Here is a 21,992-nt window from a genome sequence, read left to right on the forward strand (position 1 = left end):
CATTTCAGAGTGGATCCCCTCCCCTCCAGTTTATATTTAAACTTCCCATGCAAAACAATAACTCCTTGCACTTAAGGGTCCTAACATGCCCCGGGGGGTGGGGGTGGGGTGGGATTTCTAGCCTATCCCTGCCCAGTCACAATCCTCTTTGAGAGAAAAGGCCATTGCTATGCTAAGCAAGGACAGCCATTTGGAAATGGATAAGGTAAACTTGATACAGTTTGTCTGTCTTTCAGTCCTTGCCTTTCTGGCTGCCACCTTTGGACTTGGTGACTGATGCTTCTTGTAGTTTCTCTGGCCAAGAAACTGCTGAATCGGCAGCTTTGGGACCTCTTTGTTTTTGGAAAAGATTTCTGTTGGCATACATGGTTCATCGCTAAAAACTCCTTGGGACTTGGCAGTTTATTTGCATCTCCTGAGTAATTCTGAATTATTAGGAACAGGATTTCTCAGGAGGGTAGAGTCTGGACTTGTGATGTGCCTGGTTTAGGGCGAACCTGGTAGATCTGGAATGAGTCTGATGGATCAGGGTTTGACCAGAGCAGAATTTGTCAGCTAAGGAACAGAGACTAACCAAATCTAAGTTTTCTTAATTCATCAAGCCCAAATACTACCAAATTAACTCGTAAGGAAGATGGTCCTGAATATAAAACGATCCCCTTTAAAATGTTATACACCAAAAAGTTATTATTGGACATAACAGTAACTTGTAGGCAAATGTAAGATAACCACCTCTTTTTATGGCATACCTGTGAAAAAATAGTTGCACCTGAGTAAGGACTGTAGTTACCAATATGACTCAGACCAATGTTGTACTGTCTGGCTTGGAAACCCTCAAGTGTGTGGGAGAGAGAAGAAGCAATCACCCTTAACATTATTTGGAATTTCTTTGATGTGGGAGCGTTGGCAAGCCCAGTTGAGCAACTGAGAAAAGAGAAGTCTTCCCTTTGCTCCATTTGGGTCTACCTTTATCTCCATTTCTATTTGGATGAAGGCATCATGTTCCAAGTCATATGACTTCTAAAGCAGCCCATGATGGGAAGTGGTAGCCTGGTCTCATGGTTTGTTTGTTTTCAAAGCTAGCCATGTGGGGTCTGGTCACAGCTTCAGGCAAAATTGTTCCACAGTCAGGAGTGAAGGCGGTGCTTCTCATGTAAAATCAGAAAAAATACACAAACATTGGTATAATGAGAAAAACTAGCAACTAAAAATGATAACACAACACTCAAGCACTCAAAAGGAGGGTTTGAATTTTTAGTTCAATAATAAACAAAAATACAGTTATGGAGACTGTACCCACATGGGTGTACAATCTAATGTGTAAACAACCAGGCAAACACAACTCAACTGCATTTTTAATCAGTAAACAATAATGACAAACAATACAGCCATACAATGTAGCAGTCCAGTAAACCGTACACACACACACACACACACACACACACACACACACACACACACACACACACACACACACACACACACACACACACACACACACACACACATATATATATATATAAATAAATAAATCCTTTTTCGTAGGGAGGTCACTCCCACCTTCTTCAGTAAGAACAACTGGACGTTTAAAGGGGAGAAACTCCATGTCAGTGTTAAATGCCGTTCCACTGCTGCCCAGGATCACTGTTTGCTCTGACTCTGAGTTGAAATGCTGTCGTAAAGACCCTTCACAGAGAAGTCTCTCCCCTCTGTATAAAATATATAAAGGACTAAAATAATACATCGAAAACCACTGCTTCATTAATTTACTAATGATAAAAACATTACATAATCACATACCTTAGCATTCATCTAATATCATACAGGATATAGAATCTCAGAGATAACACTGCTGGGCTAGCCATCAATCAACACATTCATATTGACAACGTAAGATAACCTCCTCTTTTAGCTATATTGGCATGAGTATGAGGCACTTAAAAACACACGTATCACAACATAGATCCAGGATAAAACACAGATACTTAGATGCCCCTCTAGTTAAACGTTTTGTTGAACAGCAACATTCAAACAAAGAGTTTTCTTTCAGCTATATTTCACTTCAAAACATGATCCAGATATAGAAGAGATGAGAAAAAATATTGCAGCAAACAGAAACAAAGCTTATTTTTTAATTCCAAATTCTATGAACCCTTTGGATCAAATCAGAATATGGTCTCATAGATACCAGCCAGAGTTCTCGGGGAGATGACTTTATTAACAACGATTGTTGTGCAGATTTAAGCAGGCTCATGGCTATATTCCCCAGGGGAAGGGTGAGATAGGCAGGTAGATGATAACCATCATAGACAGGTCAGGACAAATCCTGGAGGCAGGAAAGCTGCTGGCAAAGTCAGGTTGTTCTTGCTGCAAAATACAGAGCTGTCTTAATCTGAGTCACACCCTTCTAAGCCCATTGACTTCCAGGGACTTAGAAAGGCACGATTCTGCTTCAGTCTGCACTGTAGGCAAAAGGAACATGAACGAAGGTGGGAGGCAGCCAGGCACCCTATACTGTGCCTGGATTCTGCTTTGCTTGGAGGCTCCCATCCCCACTGCATATTTTACATTGAACATGAGTTGTTGCTACCAATGAGCTGCTTTGGGGGCTGCAGAGAAAGGGAACTGTTCACAGAGGAGAGCAATTCCCCTGCAGGGACCACCAAAGTTGCCAATTCCAGAGCAGGGGAATTTCTACAGATTTGGGGAGAGAAGGGAGCTGAGCAGGGATTTGATACCATAAAATCCACCTTCCAAAGCTTCCATTTTCTCCAGGGGAACTGATCTCTGTAGTGTGGAGATTAGTTGTAGCTCCAGGAGAACTCCAGTCCCCAGCTGGAGATTGGCAACCCTAGACTGACCACTGGCAGTGTACTCCATTGCTTTGCCATCTGTTTTTGGCTTAAGGAGGAACTGCGTATGTGCATCCTGTTATCGGTGAAGTGGTGCATTGATGCTGGACTCAGCTGCTGGATTATCCCAGTGTGCGTGCACAGGGCACAAAGTGTAAGCTTGAACACAAAGTGGAAACAGTGCAGCTGACATTACTATAAAATGTTTGGAACCATAGTTCAGAATTCTAGCTTTTACCTGCCCCAAATTCAGCAAGGCTCGGGCTTGGGAGGAGTTTGCACTTTTTGTTAAGACAGCATGCAAAAGTGCTTGCTTTTTCAAAGGATATTTTAAAAATTCCATCCCCCTCAATCTGGTTTAATTAATCTAGGGCAATTGCAATTCCTGGTTCTATTCTCACAACACACCTGTGAGTTCTATACATAACTTTGAAAAATGTGAAGGGAAAAAACCTCCTATTTACCTTACTCGAAGCGCCCCTTCCTTTGCCAACAAAATGTCAGTTATGAGTCTTAAGTAATAACAAAACAACGGACATTAACTAATGTTTTGGGGGAAAAATGTACCTGGGGAACTGGTAATTTGGCAGAACAGCGTGTTTACCTGAGAAGCTTTGTCTTAATTTTCAGTATTGCCATCCTTGTGCCAGAGTTCTCAGCTGCAACTCACTGTATCAGAGATGAGTGATATGCACCTGTGGACCCCATAGACCTTCCTGCACATTACTGGTGGGGTTGGGTCACTGTACTGTAGTAGCGTCTTTATTGTTTGAGCCATTGGCTATAACATCCAAAAAAAAGTGAATCGTCTAAAAGAAAAATATTATATACAATTAAAACATTAAAATTGAAATGATAGGCTTGTCTTTAGGTTAAAATATAAATAAATTACATTCTCAGCAAATAGATTAAAATGCCACATCAAATAGTGCCCACATCAAATGCTGCGACGGCTTCTTTCATACTGAACTGAATTGCCATTGGACTTAATAAGTCATCTGTTTAAGCAAAGCCTTCCCTCCTCATGTACTCTGCTTGCGTTTTCCTAGCCGTTAGGGCAAAAAGTGCCATCTTATAGGTAAAATAGGAGTCAATGTCAGATAGTAAAAGAATCAGTGTACCGAGCATCCTTGTTTTTGTCCTATAATCGTCATCCTTGGGATATCTATAGAGATTTCAGCGTTCAAAGCACATCACCCATTTTGTCTTCCTGTAACATTTACAACAATTCTATTAAGTAGGTAAGTATTATTACCTCTGTATTGTAGACTGAAAGAGAAGCCACTAATCTGTGAACTCATCACCGTGGCAAATTTTGAGCCAAAGCCCTCCTGCATCACTGTATCTTAGACATCAAGTTTAAAAAGGGAAGAAATAGTCAAGATTGCAATTGAATCATTCATGTTTAAAAGTCAGGAAAAAGACCAGATGTGATTTCGTAATTATGTTCTGCAAGACTGGAACTTGATATTTCACATCCTGGACATTTTATTTTTCTTTCTTCCTTTAAAAAAATCAAGTTTCTAACTCTCACGGCTGCGTAGATCGGGCAAAAAAATCCTTGAAGGTGGCTGGAGGATGTTTGGTGAGCAGGGTTTCCATTGATCAGTGAATGGATGCCTTCACTTTTGTCTTTCTCCATCATTAACAAAAAGGAAAATCAATGATGCAAACTGTATTTATTATCAATTCGAAGAAAGCAAACATATGCAGATGTGCTGAATTTGTATTAACTCAACATCAGTTGCAGCAAGTCCAGATTTCTGAAGGCCAGAATTGGGATTACTTCCTGTGCAGAATTTTTTAAAAATATTTAATTTCTTCATTTATATTCTACTTTTCTCCCTAATGTCAAGACCCAACGTGGCTTGCTTTATTCTCCTCTCCTCCATTTTATCCTCACAACAGTCCTGCAAGGTAGATTAAGCTAGCTTGAGTGTGACTAGTCCAAGGTCATCCAACAAATTTCCATGGCAGAGTGGCAATTATAACTTGGGTGCAAAAGGTAAGTCCAAAGCTGTTTGTTATAAAGGAAGCCATGGCCTTCAGTTTGTAGGACCTGAGCAGTTTGAAAACATTGATTCATAAGGTTGCGATGAGTCGGAAGCCAATTGACCACACTTAACATACACACACTCCCAGATCCTACCCTGATACTTGCTACTATACCACACTCTCTGCCAATGCAAGATAATATCTACAGTCCTGTTTATAATTCTGAAGACCAAAAGGACCAAGAATGTTCAAGGGGGGTCACAGGAGCCTATCATATTAACAGGCCATGATTTCTGAATAGGAAGATGAACAGAACGAATCATGCTCACCAAGCAACTCTTCTTTGGAACTAGATTCCTGAAAGGGAGATTACGGTTTATATTAACAGATTGCCTCCCTCAGGAGTTGCAGCTATTTGTGGCCTGTCAGGTGTTTGTCTGTTTCTTGTAGCTCACTGTGCCAACCCTCTAATCCAAATTTCCTCCTGACCAATTTTGTGGGTGGTTCAAGACAGACAAAGCTTTTCCCCAGAAGCACCTGCACCTGACAGTAAGTTCACCAGCCTAGAGTCGGAGTTACAGAGGCAGCTCAAACATGAGGCTAGATCAGAGGTGTCCGACTCTAATGCTTCAGATGTTCATGGACTGCAATTCCCATCAGTCCCTGCTGGCATGGCCAATTAGCCATACCAGCAGGGGCTGATGGGAATTGTAGTCCATGAACATCTGAAGCGCTGGAGTTGGATACCGCTGGGCTAGATGAAGAGGGCCTATGAGAAGTCAGCAAGTGGGAGACCTTTGTAATGCGATGAGCTGTTTTCTGCCTTTGGATACCATTCGTTGAACTACTTAAACTATGGTTGGACATCATGTCAAGCTGACGTTAAATTTGAGTGTGCACCAACCAACAGAGTTTGTAGCCGGGATCGTGTGCACGACTTGTTCCTGTCAGTTGTTTGTATAATGTTTTTATTCTGCTCTTCCTTTGAGCGATGTGCAGGATTCTCCTGTCCTCCATTTATCCTCACAACAACTTTGTGAGGTGGATTAGGCTGGGGGCCAAAATACATGATACATGTATTAGGACATGGGTTTCAGACATGGGTTCCAGACCTAACTAAAGGGTCTCGTCTTCAAAAAGCTCTTCCTTCCTCAATTTGGCTGTAAATGGGACCCAGAAGAAGGGGCAGACAGGATTCTGGGGCACCATTTTTGGTGGCAAAAATGTTGCTGAAGGCCAAAGACTCTCACCCCCATAGCCAAACCAAGAAATAGAGCTTTCTAAAGGTGAGTCCCCACTTAAACATATCATTGTGAGTTAAGACAGGAACCCATGTGGATTTCCTATTGTGTTATTTTGGCCCTGGGAGAAGGACTAACAGGGCTGTGCATTTCATGGCAGAGTGAAACAGGAGTCCTGTGGTTCTGACATAAACCTCACCAAGTCAGAGCCCACAACATCAACAGTTCTGGATGTTCCTCAAGACTGCCAAGTATCACCCATCCCTGAAACCCTAGCCAACTTCCTTCTTTTGCTCACTGTCAGCTCTTGAATGCTTTGCGTGCTTAGGTTCATTGCTTAAAATATTTTTATTGTTTTACTATATTTATTATTTAATAAAACTATAATTTAATTGTACACTGCCTGTTTGTTTGAGAGTTTTCCCCCGGGGCTATCCTGATATACATAGATTATAGATCCCAGCTCCCCCACCCCCTTTCACTGTCTGTCTCAAGCTAATTCTCCCAACAAAAGTGGAGGCTGCTTACTTAGTCTAGCTGTGCAGGACAACCTCTACCAAGGAGCACAGTTTTCCTTGCACAAGGGCTAAGTGAAAAACTCTGCCCCCTTCTGCACATGCAGAATAATGCACTTTCAATCTCCTTCCAATGCACTTTGCAGCTGGATTTTACTATGTGGAATGGCAAAATCCACTTGCAAACAATTGTGAAAGTGGATTGAAAATGCATTATTCTGCATGTGCGGGCCATAGGTTGGAAGCACTAGTGACAGGGGATGCTCGCTTCTCAGCAGAGACGTTCCAGTGCACATGCAACACAGTCATAAAATGCAAGCCACTCTTTCCCCATATATATTTTTCCTGTGTTACAATATTTGTCTGCCTTTTTAAAATGTTTTTTTTTTTTTGTAAAGGAGAGCTGACCATGTGGGGTGCAGCTCTTTAGGAAGGTCTCCACACAAGCCTTTGAAATAAGCATAGCCTTATTCTGGTACCGTTCTCAGGAAAGCTTGGGCGGGAGAATTTCCTGGCGGATAATGTCTTAAGTTAATTGGTGCTTGTGTTTATGGGGGGTGAGATTTGGAGAAGAGTTTGGATTTATAGCCTGCATTTCTCTCCTGTAAGGAGACTCATGGTGGCTTACAATCTCCTTCCCCTTCCTCTCCTCACAACAGAAACCTTGTGAGGCAGATGGGACTGAAAGAGTTCTGAGAGAACTGTGACTAGCCTCCGAGTTGGGTTCAGTAAACTTCTAGACTATGCAGATGTTCATGGACTCACTATCAGCCTTCTTTCCCAGCATGGCCAATTGGCCATGCTGGAAGGGGCTGATGGGAACTGTAGTCATGAACATCTGGAGAGCCACAGGTTGCAGACCCCTAACCTAGCCCAAGGTCATCCAACAGTCTTCCTGTGTAGGAGCAGGGAAACAAATCTCGTTCACCAGCTCATTTGTGATGCTGTCCTTGTTTCCACAAGCTAAAACAGTTAATATGGAAAAGTTGAGGTCATTTGTCACTCAACAACAATTTTTTTCCCCATTTTCTCCCTTTCTGTGTGAGAGAGGTGTTTGAAAACATGATGGCAAAATTCCACAATTCATTTTGCTCTGTAAAGGGAAAACAAATCTTAACAGATTTTTCCACATCACAATTTCTCTCTCAGCTTTTTGTGGCTGACGGGAAATAAAGAAACCAAAAACGATATAGCACATATTATTTTTAAAAAAGCTAGCACAATTTATTTTTATTAATGTTATATTTTAAATTATATAAAGCCATTCTTAACTATTCATGTAATATAACTGTTAAGATTACAGCCCCATCTAGGTGTCCACAGAGGTTTCTCCGGCAGCGTGAGGAAGCTTGTAAAGCGAAAAGCCTCCTGCCTTCGAGAAGCCCCTAGGGCAGGGGTCTGCAACCTGCGGCTCTCCAGATGTTCATGGAGTACAAATCAGCCCCTGCTGATGGGATTTGTAGTCCATGAACATCTGGAGAGCCGCAGGTTGGAAACCCCTGCCCTAGGGGGCACAGTAGACTTAGGCTACCTTCTTGGTGGCTTAAGTCTAAACCACCAGTCACCGGTGTGAGGTGGCGAATGGCCAGGAGAGAGCTGACTAACTTTTGACTCCTCCCCTGGGCCACCCCTGCTCCAGCAGAGCCAGGAGTGTTGGGACGCCGCCATGGCATTCCCAGCGCTAGGGAGGGTCATGACGACTGCACGTCAGCAGATTCACCCCTCCGCCGGGGCAAGTGCCTCGGGAAGGACGAATCCGCTGGTGTGGCTGCCAGTCCCACAGGTGGATTCCCCCCGCCCCCTTTGGATGCGGTGGCCAGACTTCTTTTGAAAGTCAGAACGGATGAAATATCTGCTGTTAATTATAGTAACTATAAATCAGACAGACTTCTCAAAAGCGTTTGCAAATAATAGTATACTGGATCTATTTGAAAACTAGCACAAGTTAGAAATGAATGCATAATAGCAAGTGCAGTCTTAGCCAGGGCAACAGAATTCTCAGCCCTTCTGAAAGATACCATCCAGGCTTATGAGAGGCAAACTTGGCCTTTTCTCTGGGAGGGCACTGCAGAGCCTCAGGACCAAGACTGTGAAGACTCTGTTCTGATGTTCTGATTTCCCAGAGGCAAACCACATGGAGAAATTTTGTCTTCATGGAATGAGGACCTTGCTTCAAAGTCCTGGGGGGGGGGGGGTGTTGATCAAATTGTAGGGATGCCAGCCTGACCCCAGAGCTGTCTGTGAAGCCTCCCCCCACCCCGCTCCAGTCAGATCCACAGCTTCTTCCCTTCTTGCTGTGTTTCAGGAACAGGAGAAAATAGAGATTGTTCATGCACCTCCCACATATGGATTTTGGCGCCAGGTCTAGACAGATCTCAGCTAACCTGAACTTGTCAAATCTCAGAAGCTAAGCAGGGTCAGCCCTGGTGGTTATTTGGAAGGGCGGCCTCCAAAGAACACCAGGATTATGACGCAGAAGCAGGCAATAGGAAGCCACTGCTGAACGCCACAAGTCAGCTGTGACCAAAAAACAGACAGACCAGACCTTGCTGACCTGTGACCAGATTATGTGATTTGCTCCTACCTTTACTGAGATCTCATTTGTTCATGATCTCAAAGGGCATTCCCTGTCATGTGTTCCTTTATGGAAAATGTCATGAGTAAGCTAGATAGTTACAGTTGATTACTACAGTCATAGGTCATTAAAACAATAATAAGAGAAATAACAATCCAGAAAAAAAAATCCAACGAGCGTGTCACAATAGAGTTTTAATAGAATGAAAGGAATGTATCCAAAGGTATTGCTATAAATACTGTAAGGAATGAAGTAATTTTCCTCATCATTTCTCAGCCTGTTCACTACAGGTTTTAACAACGTGCATGTAAAACTTGAAACTATTCTCAAAGCTTCATCGGCCCAAAGTTTCCTCTAATTGTACTTTTTATAGAGCAGTGGTGAACCTATGGTGACTCCAGATATGATCATACTACTCCATCAAGCCTTCGCCAGCATGGTCAATTGACCATGCTGACAGGGGATGATGGGAATTGTAGTTCATGAACATCTGGAGTGCCATAGATTCGCCACCACGGATCTAGGCACTCTCTAAACTTGTCTGTTATGGCAGTAAGGGTCTTGGAAATGATTCATGATCCAGGGACTCTACTTCACCTCGTGAGTCTGAGAAAGCTAGATAGAAAATTGTTGAAGTAATAGCAAGAGGGAGAGGCTGAGAAGAACTGATACACAAGCAGGCTGCCGTTGTGTGCTGTGACTCCGGGAGATGGACAAAAAGTTGCAGAAGCTGACGGGGACCGTGGACATATCAGAGAACATCCACTTACCTTACCTGTTAATCAGCCCAGTAAAAGATGTACATTACATTATGGCTACCAATCTTGATCCTCTTTGTTCTGAGATTGCAAATGCCTTAGCAGACCAGGTGCTCTGGAGCAGCAGCAGCAGGCCATTGCTTTCACCTCCTGCATGTGAGCTCCCAAAGGCACCTGGTGGGCCACTGCGAGTAGCAGAGTGCTGGACTAGATGGATTCTGGTCTGATTCAGCAGGCTCTTTCTTATGTTCTTACAGGCTTGTGACTGACGGTTTTGTAACTTACAGCCCGTTTTATCAGATCCCCAGTTGTTTTCATCAGATGCTAGTAAGCATCCATAAAAACTTCTGCCAGTATAAATGGATTAGTCTTCAGCGATTTTGCTGCAACAGCTTACTAAAGCTACCTCTGAAATCTCTCCTGCGAGAGATGTTTTTGGACATGCTTTCCAGTGATCAAGACCAGGTCCCCCCCCCTCCACTTTAACGTCCCCCCCCCAGACAAGGAAAACCAGAATAAATAATTCCCAGAAGAGATGGAGGTCAAGCTTTTTTTCAGTGTAGCAGACTGCAGATTCTTCTTAGTCCTGTGACAAGGTTTTGGTTTATAGTTAAGAACACCCCGTGGGTTTGAAGTGGGGGTAGTTCACTGGTGAAGGGTTTGAGAACCTCTCTCAAGCCAAGTTGCAAAGCTCAGTCCCCTCTCCTGCATGTGGTAAGAGACAAGAAGAAGCCCGGCCCAGCTGCCAAGATGTTTCTGTTTGGCTTGTTGTTTTTCTGTCTGCTTGTGAAGTTTCCCTGAAGCAAGAGGTCATAAATTATAGAAACTAGAAGTGGCTTTCTGCCAATAGCAGTATCTCTCCTGCAGCAGACAAGGAGGGGCTCTTCCTTGTTTTGAACTGGTTGCCAAGGCAAAACGGGGAAACATCTCTGAGTGTCAGCCTCCCATTTCTTGTTGGTTAGCAGCTACCGTGTTTCTCCGAAAATAAGACAGTGTCTTATATTAATTTTTGCTCCCAAAGATGCGCTATGTCTTATTTTCAGGGGATGTCTTATTTTTCCGCTCCACAGCTGCATGCTCTGGTGTTCTGTTCGATGGGCATGTTTCCAAACAAAAACTTTGCTACGTCTTACTTTCGGGGGATGTTTTATATTTAGCATTTCAGCAAAACCTTTACTATGTGTTATTCTCAGGGGATGTCTTATTTTGGGAGAAACAGCGAACTAGTGTGTTGATCTAAGGTAGTTGAAGATCAAATTTTTCTCCTGGGTGCAACAAGTATTCTCGTAAGCTTAGGGTTATCAGCCCAGTGAAAGCCCAGCCCAGACTTGGAAATATCTGGAGGTTTGAGGATGGAGGAGCCTGGGAGATTGGAGTTTAAGGAAGGGTAGGGCATAATGCCCTGCAAGCCGCCTTTCAAAGCAGTCATTTTCTCCAGAAGAAATGGAATAAATAGTTTAAATAAATAATAAGTAAGCAACTTATGTGCAGTGGTGGGATTCAGCCGGTTCGCATTACTTCGGCAGAACCGGTTCTTAAAATGGTGCTTGTAAACGAACAGTTGTTAAATTATTTAAACCCCACCACTGGAACCGGTTGTTAAATTAGTTGAATCCCACCACTGCTTATGTGGTCTGGAGATCAGCTGTAATTTTGGGAGATTCTTGGCCCCCAGCTGAATGTTGGCAACCTTACTCAAGCCTCATTGAAACGTGACATTGGTATAAGCGTAAGAACTCGCCCATGGAAATTTGTACTTTTGCACAGTTTCATGCTCTTAACCAACCAGGGGTGGCAACATGTGTCCTAAGCACACATGATTGGAAGCCATATTTTTAACAGCATTTTAAACGTTTGCCCATGTAGATTCTCTCATAACATTTGTTGTCAAGTTGTAAGAAATGGATGGAATGCACGGGCCAACAAATGGCACCAACTGGATTCTGACCAGCTGTGAGGGGATTAAAATAAATTCCCAGGCCTGGAGAATGAAGTGGCTCCCAATATTGCATGATGCTGCCTCCCAGAGGCGTTCCTCCCATTGGGCAAAGTGGGCAGTTGCCCTGGGCGCAGCCCTGTGGGGGGCGCAGGTTTGTTTGTGTGATTTTTTGTATTTTCAGTGTTTTTCCATTTTTGGCCTGCAGAGGGCGCAGTTCTTAGGCTAGCAGCACCAAAATTTCAGGGATGTTTTGGAAGACTCTCCTGATGTTATCACCCAGGTTTGGTAAGGTTTGGTTCAGGGAGTCCAAAGTTATGGACTCCCAAAGGGGGTGCCCATCCCCCATTGTTTCCAATGGGAGCTAATAGGAGATGAGGCTGCACCTTTGAGGGTGGATAACTTTGGACCCCCTGAACCAAACTTCACCAAACCTGGGAGGTATCATTAGGAGAATCTTTTACTGATACCACCCAGGTTTTGTGAAGTTTGGTTCAGAGGGTCCAAAGCTATGGACTCCCAAAGGGGGTGCTTCATCATCCATTGTTTCCAATGGGAGCTAACAGAAGATGGGGGCTACACCTTTGAGGGTCCATAACTTTGGACCCCCTGAACCAAACTTCACCAAACCTGGGTGGTATCATTAGGGGAGTCTCCTAAAGATACCCTGAAAGTTTGGTGCTGCTTGTTTAACAATTGCACCCCTGCCAGCAAGCACCTCCCAAATTTCCCCAGATTTTCCTTTTAAATCCCCCCACCTTTGACATAGATTTAAAGGGAGAATCTGAGGTCCCCAGTTTAAACATTGCAAGTGATGCTGTTTCAGGGTGGGGGAGAATCAACCCCAAAATAGCATCACTTCCAATGTTGTTTAAACTGGGGACCCCAGATTCTCCCTTTAAGGTGGATTTAAAAGGAGAATCTGGGCTCCCTAGTTTAAACACCATTGAAAATGATGCTGTTTGGGGGTGGATTCCAGCATCATTTGTTTAAACTAGGGAGCCCAGATTCTCCTTTGAAACATTGAAAGTGATGCTGTTTTCCCCCAATTGGGGGTACTGGATACAACACCATAAAATGTTTTCATAGCAGTAATAAAACATTTTGAAAGCATTTTGAAAATGTTTTCAAAAAATTATTTCTGCTGTGTGGCATGGCTTATTGCTGTGCCCAGATTTGTGAGTTGGGGCATGTTCTATAATGTGATGGTGACTTTGAAACAACCTGGTGTAAAAAATCATTGCTTGGTCACAGTGGGGGAGGGTGGCTGCCCATGGGGGATTGCCTAGATACGCCACTGGGCGTAGCTACAAGGGGGGTGCGCGTTGCATTGGGCACGCGCCTGGGGGGGGCATCAAACTCAGGTTTTGCCCAGGGCTCCAGTTTGCCTAGTTACGCCACTGCTGCCGCCTCTGTCTTTCACCAGGCTGTGGGGATCAAATTAAGGAATCCTTTCCTTAGTCACAGATCTGGATTTAGGGTACTGCTGGGGAGGAAAGAGACCTAATGGGCTATTGCAAACCAGTTTGCTGCTGAACACTGACTTCTCTTGTCTTGTCTCTCCCCTTCCCCATTTTTTCCCTCCTAGGTAAGGGAGATCCTGGGCCATTGCACCTGCCCTTCTCAGTTCCCCATGGTCAAGGTCTCGGAGGGCAAATATAAAGTGGGAGATTCCAACGCGCTGATCTTTGTTCGAGTAAGACCCTCTATGGATATGTCTCTTTGTTCCAGTGCTTCTTTCCTCTCCTTATTTGTGTTCTGAATCTGTAAGGCAGATTCATAAATGCTCATTTCAGTTAGGCTTTTGGCTGGGTGTTTCTCATAAATTTAGAGTAGTAGTAGTAGTAGTAGTAGTAGTAGTAGTAGTAGTAGTTTGGATTTATACCCCACCTTTCTCTCTTGTAAGGAGACTCAAGGTGACTTACAAGCTCCTTTCCCTTCCTCTCCCCACAACAGACACCTTGTGAGGTTGGATGGGGCTGAGAGAGTTCTGAGAGAACTGTGACTAGCCCAAGGTCACCCAGCAGGAATGTAGGAGTGCGGAAATTCACCAGATAAGCCTCTCGTTCACCAGATAAGCCTCTGCCACTCAGGTGGAGGAGTTGGGAATCAAACCTGGTTCTCCAGATTAGAATCCACCTGCTCTTAACCACTGCACTACGCTGGCTGTCTTTTAGGAAGGAAGGTAGAACATGCATATGCTGGAGGAGACCCTTAGTCTATCAAAGTTTACTCTGACTGGGAGTGGCTGTCCAAGATCTCAGATTGAGTGAGGTCTTTCACATCACAAGCTACCTGATCCTTTTAACTGGCGGTGGCAGGGATTGAACCTGGGAGGTTCTGCCCAGAAAGCAGATGCTGTCCCACCGAGCCGTGGCCCCTTCCTAGAGGGTGCAACTTAGAAGACTGCGTACAGGTTCTGCTTGAGAAAATGCCACTTTCAGTTGCAAGAGCTCTGCAGTGTCTGTTTTAATATATTGCTAAAAATGCCATCAAATTAGAAGTGCTGGGGCTGGCCAGCTGAGGCCGTGTGTTGGTTTTGGATTGATGGAATTTCAGGATTACATTCTAAAGCTGCCTGTTTTGTAACTTGAAATCTATCATACTATTTTTTATTTTTAGACCAGAGCTTTTTTTTAAAAAAAGAAAAGAAAAAGCCTCTGTCACAAGGGACTCCACATGATGCAGAATTTCTCAATTGCATATTTTAATGGCTTGATTGCGATTGCTTCCTTTCCCCATTACCCCCACTTTCTCAGAGGCTGGTTTGTTTGCTTGTTTTAAATGATAACATCTGGGGGCCTTGCATATCCGTGATGGGAAAGTTAGTGTCTCCAAACGTTAGCGCATAAGGAGAGCCCTGCTGGGCACTTGGCGCAGAGTGTTTGATCTGCACTCTCTGGCAAGTCACTTGAATTCTGCAAAAAGCTTAATCCTGCAACTTGTATAAATGTGCACTGTTAATTCTATTTGCATTATTCCCCCTGGTTCTATATACTGTTCTATTCTTGGGGGTGGGGGGGTGGGGTTGTTTGCTGCTTTTAATAGTTTAATTTTCTGCTTCTGCTCAGGAGACCGCAAAAGGTGTTAAAGTCCCACCACTGGAAATATCTCTCAGCTGTTCCTCTGACCTAGATTTCACAGCAGGCATTACCTAGACACACTGAAGCATGAGATCCAAAGGGCAAGAAACTTGTGTTTAAAAAAACAAGTGGAGATTTTTAGAAAATGAATTCCATTCCCAAGGCTGCTTTCTGCAGTTTTTCTTGCGGAATCATCGCATTTGTGCAGTCCCAGGGAGGACAGAGTATCTAAACTAGGGGTGGCCAACCTATGGTGCTCCAGATGTTCATGGACTACAATTCCCATCAGCCCTTGCCAGCATCTGAAGCACCATAGGTTGGCCATCCCTGATCTAAACAGTGTAGAGGGAAAAACCCAAACCTTTGGCCAGGGGGGATGACTGAGTCCAGCTGAGCCACGAGGTCCCTCTTCTTTCCATCCAGCATGCTCTGGCCCTACAATTCCTACTAACACTGAAAACCCCACCCGCCTTCCTAAGCCAGCAAGCAGCATGTTTGATGTAAGCCAGTGGTGGCGAACCTGTGGCACGGGTGCCAGAGGTGGCACTCAGAGCCCTCTCTGTGGGCACATCCAAACAGAGTCCCCCCCCCACATCTAGGTTGGCCTGGGCCACTGGGCTCAATTATTAGCATTAAACCTAAGACCTAGTTTTGGGGAAGCAGTGTAGGTAACCTTGTTAAGCGCTGTTAAACCCCACTGATTTTCATGCAAAGAACTAAAGCGCGATCCTTTACCTGGGAGTAAGCTCGGTTGCTGGCAATGGGGCTTGCTTCTGAGCAAACCCTCCTAGGATCATGATTCACCCGTTGGAAGAGTTGCACAGTTGCTTCAAAGCAAAGCCACCGACTACCACCAAGCTTACTTCTGAGTAATGCATACTTTGGAGCCAACTGTTTTTTCTAAACTAAAACCTCAGTATTCAGATTAAATTGCCGTGCTGGCACTTTGCGATAAATAAGTGGGTTTGGGGTTGCCATTTGGGCACTCGGTCTCGAAAAGGTTCGCCATCACTGATGTAGGGTTTGTTTCTTTGGTTGCCTGCACAGGTACTGAGGAGTCACGTAATGGTTCGTGTTGGTGGAGGCTGGGACACTCTGGAGCACTACCTAGACAAACACGATCCATGTCGATGTAATTCTCTCTGTGAGTATGAAGGCTTGGGACCTCTTGGCTGGTGGGTGTTTATGCTGCATTTCTGGAGGCCCGGGGGCTTTTTACTGGTGTGCCCTTGCGTCTCTTGTTCCAGTGGCTTTGTCAAATACCAGTGCACCCGTTCGGAGTTGGTGGCCAATGGAGTAAACCTTCAATTGAGGCCTAGTAGCTTTCACCAGGTCCTTTAGATAGGAGCAAGCAAATGTCCTCAACTTTATGGGGAAGTGAGTTTTCCATTTCAGCCTTTGGAGACTTAGGCCTTTGGGAATACATCACTGAGCAAGAGACTTAGCTTGTCGTTGGTTTAACTAACAGTTCAGTAGTGGCTAAAATGTTTCCTCAAGGGGCATGGGTGACTAAGAGAAGGGTCTTCGGCAAGTGTTGGTGAGCTGCCAACTGAAGTGGGGCTGAAGCCAGAAATTACAAAAGAGGGAACTGGATTGTAGCCAGTAATGGAAAGGGAGGTTTTGAGAACAGGATGGGAGGCTGTTCGCTTTGGGGGGAATAGAGTCTGCATCATGAACGTGACTGTTTCCCTCTGACCCTCTATTTGCATTTTGCTCAATAAGTAGGTAGGGAGCTCCGTGGTGCAGAGTGGTAAGCTGCAGTATCTCAGTCAAAACTCTGCCCATGACCTGAGTTTGATCCTGATGGAAGTCAGTTTCAGGTGGCCGGCTGAAATTTGATTCAGCCTTCCATCTTTCAGAGGTCAATAAAATGAGTACCCAGCTTGCTAGGGCTAAAATGTCGATGACTGGGGAAGGCAGTGGCAAACCACTCCGCAAACAAAGTCTGCCTAGTAAATGTCATGATGTGATGTCACCCCATGGGTCAGTAATTACCCGGTCCTTGCAGAGAGGACTATCTTTACCTTTTACAATAAGTAGGTACCACTGCCTATAAGTCTTCAGTAACTCCTCCCTTTCTAGGAAACCAGTTCTCTAGAACTTTCTACTGTGGGAAATGGGGAGTATGAAATCATCTAAACAGTCTCTACCCCATAACTAAGCGAAAAGCAGGCTTTAAAGTGGTAGTAGTGATTTGGAACGTTACTGTAGTGCTTCCTTGTGGTTCAAGGGAATACTCGTTCCTAAGTATGTTCCTTGGATTCTCAAAGGCTGTTGGTGCCAGTGTTCAGCCAAGTAGGCATCCATCTTCTTCTGCCCCATGGCATGGGGCAAGACCCTAGTGCGGGGGTCTGCAACCTGCGGCTCTCCAGTTGTTCTTGGACTACAAATCCCATCAGCCCCTGCCAGCATGGCCAATTGGCCCCTGCGGGCCTAGTGCAAAGACTGGAAGTCTGATCATCACTCTGTTGCCAGGCTGGGGTGTGGGACGCCAGTCAGATGTGCAAATAAGTGCATTAAAGTGACTAACCCATAGGAAGGTTTACTATCCCAGCTGCTCTTACCTCCTTCGTTAGTCAATTGTGGCCAATAAGAGACAGTTTGCTTGTTCGGTCATTTGTTGATGATTCTTCCTCGCCGCAGGTGACCAAGCAGGTGGCTGTTTTCAAGTCTGGGGTTGGAGACACAGCTGTAAGCAAGCTCTTTGCTGTGAACGTTCCCTAAGAGATGAAACACAGTTCTGTTCTTCGTCTCCCCTCGCTGAAACCTCCTCTTCAATCAGCTCACCTATCTCCTGTTTTTGCAGCCCACCGTCTGACACAGACACGAGGCCTCGCTTTCTCTCCACAAAAGATGGCAACTCCAGGCAGCCCCCAAGCCGGCAGCCCCAGCAGCCAGCGCCGAGCTGAAGCTATGAGCCTGCACAAGTCCTCTGAACCCATCCGGGCAGGTGATAAGCGAGGCGATCCAAATTATGCCAAGGCGAACCGTCCAGGCTACCCAACTAAAGGAACTGGAGATGCCACTGCTCTGAGGCAGGGGTCAACTGGGAGACACAATGGACTGACCATAAGGTCTGGCCCAGCTGCCCAGAGATCTGCCAGCCCCTTAAGGGGCTCCACAGCCCAGACCCACCGGGACAACTGTGACCTACACGGCTCCAACATTCTGAGGTAAACTGTGCCAAGAAAGATTTGCTGCGCACCGATTGGTAGCTCTGGGTCATGTGATCAAGTGATTGGCCCCGATCATGTTTGCAGTTTTGAGCCAAAGAGGTTTCACCTGAGGCAGTATCACCTTTGGATGTTGCTAAAGCTGACATTGTTGACAATGTGGCCCCTGATTGACTGACCACATTTACTGTGAAAACATGCCAGAGTCTTGGCGTCACTTTAATGACACTCAAATTCCAATTCTGGAGTGAGATTTCATGTACAGGAGGTCCCGGACTATAAAATTTCAGGCTGCTGGTTAGGAGATCACATTCTTAGTGCTCCCTATATTATAGCTCCATGCAAATAAAAACTGAGTGCCTCACATGAACAGAGATGAAGCTGCCTTATATTGAATTAGACCCTTGGTTAATCAAGGTGAGTATTTCTGCTCTGACTGGCAGTGATTCTCCAAGATATCATTCAAAAGTTCCCAGCCTTGCCTACTGCCCTATCCTTTTAACTGGAGATGCCGGGTGTTCAAACCTGGGGCCCTCTGCATTCCAAGCAGATGCTCTACCACTGAGCCACAGCCTCTTCTTAGCCCTCTACTTACAGGAGAATAATTCATATAAATGTATGCATTTGTATTGGTACTAAGAAAAAAATCATCCAGATTCCATGCCATGAGATCCCAAATCCTACAAAGCTGTGTTAACTATGCCTGTTTCCACATGTTTTGATGGGCACCATTGTATGTTTTCAAGCATGTCTTCATGACAACATGGACTAGAACTATATCTTTAAAACGACATTTATAAATGCTGCCGCCTTCTGAATCAGGCCACAAAGCCAAGTAGGGCTCAGTGTTCTTCGGCTAAGTGAGTGATCCCAGCGTGGTGCCCATGGGATTGCATGGTGTGCATGGATTCTGTGGTGCCCCCAGTTCGTTTCCTAGCACACATTTGCAGAGGCATATCTAGGGAAAATGTAGCCCGGTGCAAAATCTGAGCCGCCCCCGCCAGCCCGCATGGGCGGCTGCCCTCCCCCACCATGACCAAACACTGTTTTTTTGCACCAGATCTTGAAATCAGTGTATGGACCCGGGGGGGGTGGAGTGGAGGGGGGGAGCGATTTCCCGCCCCCCATGTGACTAAATGGCCGCAGCCCAGGGACATTTGATCCCATATGTTCCCATGGGCGTTATGCCCCTGCACGTTTGCTTCTTCAGCAGAGCGTACCCTTTCCCCAGAGAATGCTGTGCTCCTGTCAGGGAACCTCAGTTTCTGGGTTTCGAGGAGAAGAGCAAGGGGTGGACTAATGTCTAATGGGGGCATAAGATTATATTTAAGGAAACGTGTTTGCAGGGTGCATGGGTAGCTCTTGGTTAATGCTGGGGCCAAACCTTCCTTTCCGGAAACTCATGGGTCAGTTTCTGTTATCAGTTTTTGCCTTTTGACTGAAATCAGCCCTCCTATTTCCTGATTTCCCTTGTAGCTTCAAAATGTGCATTCAGTGTTTATCTGATTGCCTGGTTACATTCATATCTCAGTGCCAAAAAGGATATGCCTTTTTATGCACACCCATGAGCCAAGGCAGGGCCCACAGCAGGAGGTATATGAACCTACAAAAATATTGCTGGCAAACATACCGTGAGTTCTTTTACATTTGTTTTAAACCAGTTTGGTTTCGTTGTCGTGCTTCTCTCCAAGAATCTGAGAAATTTCAGATTTGCTGAGGATCATAAAGATCCCAGACTTTGCAAAAATCCCAGACGTACCCGGTTTTTGCAGTACAGGTTGCAGAGTTCCTTGTGAAGTGGGAATGATGGGGTGTGTGTGAGAGAGAATGTCAGCACAAAAGAACATGGGTGATTCAGAGGCAGGCTGGACCATGGTGGGAGAGAGACTCAAGTTCAAATATTGATCTTGCCCTGTAGTTGTTGAGAAAACATTCCTCTGTCACACCCACAGACACACAGCGATATTCTGTGAAACTAATATGACCAAGGATCTAACATAGGTTATGTTTTCATACATGGTACAATTCACATCAGGAGTATACTGTATGTTGGGAGAAATCCCCCCCCCCCTTTTTCCCAACCTGAGACACAGGGCTGGAATGAGAGGGAACTGTGCCCAGGGGCACGTGTGCGCCCTGCGCCCCTGCCACACCCCGGAACGCCTCTGCCATGCCCCCTTCACGCCCCTGCACCAGCACGCGCCCAGTGTGTTGCGCGCGCCCCTGTCCCCTTGGCACTACGCCACTGCTGAGACATCCCTGGGGACTGCTCTTTGTGCCACATGTACTGATGGACCACATGTTGTATTTCTCAAATGGAGCAAGCTTTGGTTCCCCAGGGTCATTTCAGATCAGAAGCACAACACAGTGAGGTCTAAGCCCCCTCTCCTTGCTTGCCGTAGTCCTGTTCCAACTCCCCTGCCCCCTTCCCCATCATGGCTTGGCCCTATAAAATAACCTGTCCCTTGTTCTTTTCTTCTCTGGTATTGCCCTCTGGTGGTGATCATGGGAAACTGCGTAGATGGGTGGCAGGACGAATCCCACTCTCATAGAAGCATCTCCGTCATCTGACTGTATCAAATCATCCTTTATTCATAGGGTGTAGGAGGCAGCCTGACTCGATGCACAGTCATAGTTTCCAGGTTCTTCCAAGGAAGGGATAAAAAAAGAACCTTTTATAAGTTGAAATATGTACACAAAGCAGTTTGCATGTTACTTGATAACTGAGGCCTAAAATGGGGAGGAAGGGTTGGATTTGCAACAGCTCATTGTGAGAATGGGTGTTATTGGACGCTGGCTGCAGTGGGCAGTTAGGAGCCAGGATATCCTAGTTCCAGATCTTCCATGAAATGAGTGTAGGTGAGGCTTGGCTCCCCCAGATCTTGGCTCCCCCAGATCTTGGCTCCCCCAGCATTTTACTCTGCTGGCGCATTCCTCTGAAGGAAAATGCCTTTACCAGTGGAACAGATGTACAAAATCCTCATAATCAAGTATGGTTTTGAGTGTGACTTCTGGTGTGAAGGAATTCCACCCTGGCTTGAAATCTCTGTTGCAATGTGCTCTGTTTGGGGCTATCTTTGAAGTGTGTTTGGAGGCTGCAACTAGTAAAGAATGCTGCGGCTGCATTGCTGGTTGGGGGCAGTGGTGGGATTCAGCCGGTTCGCACCACTTCGGCAGAACCGGTTGTTAAAATGCTGCTTGTAAACAACCAGTTGTTAAATTATTTGAATCCCACCACCAGAACCGGTTGTTAAATTATTTGAATCCCACCACTGTCAGCTGTCAGGGAGCATGTGACCCCAATATTACCACAGTTACACTGACTGTGGAGCCCAGTTCAGTGCATTGGCTTTGACCTTTACAGCTCTATATGGCTTGGGACTGGGGTATCTGAAGGACCGGCTTCTCCCATATGTTCCTTCCTGGGAATCAAAATCACAAGGAGAGGCCCTCCTGACTGTCTCATCAATTACAGAAGTGTGTGTGGTGGATACACGTGAGAGGGCCTTTTCAGTGGCAGCCCCGCAATTATCGAACAACTTTCCCAGGGAAGTGTCTGGCTCCCTCACTTTTGGTCTTTAGGAGGCAGTTGAAGATGGTTTCCCTTCGGACTGCATTTAGTTAAGTTTAGTAGCTGTCCCATTTAGTAGCTGTCCCCACTTCTCCACATGAGCTGCAGACTCTTATCTGGTGAACTGAATTTGTGTTCCCCACTCCTACACATGGAGCCTGCTGGGTGACCTTGGGCGAGTTACTGTTCTCTCAGAAATATCTCAGCCCCACCTATCTCACAAGGTATCTGTTGTGGGGAGGGGAAGGGAAAAGAGTTTGTAAGCCACCACGAGTCTCCTTACAGGAGAGAAA

General features: G+C 45.4%; 1 protein-coding gene across 1 annotated transcript in view; it reads left to right on the forward strand.

The window, feature by feature from the left end:
- Positions 1-21,992, forward strand: part of GAS2L1 (growth arrest specific 2 like 1) — a 57,655-nt gene that overhangs the window by 32,587 nt on the left and 3,076 nt on the right. The window contains exons 3-5 of the mRNA XM_048514395.1: positions 13,461-13,568; positions 16,003-16,099; positions 17,762-18,128. Of these exons, the coding sequence (XP_048370352.1) occupies positions 13,461-13,568; positions 16,003-16,099; positions 17,762-18,128 (572 nt within the window). The remainder of the gene's footprint in view (positions 1-13,460; positions 13,569-16,002; positions 16,100-17,761; positions 18,129-21,992) is intronic.

The sequence above is a fragment of the Sphaerodactylus townsendi genome, linkage group LG13, assembly GCF_021028975.2.
Source record: "Sphaerodactylus townsendi isolate TG3544 linkage group LG13, MPM_Stown_v2.3, whole genome shotgun sequence".
NCBI lineage: Eukaryota > Metazoa > Chordata > Lepidosauria > Squamata > Sphaerodactylidae > Sphaerodactylus > Sphaerodactylus townsendi.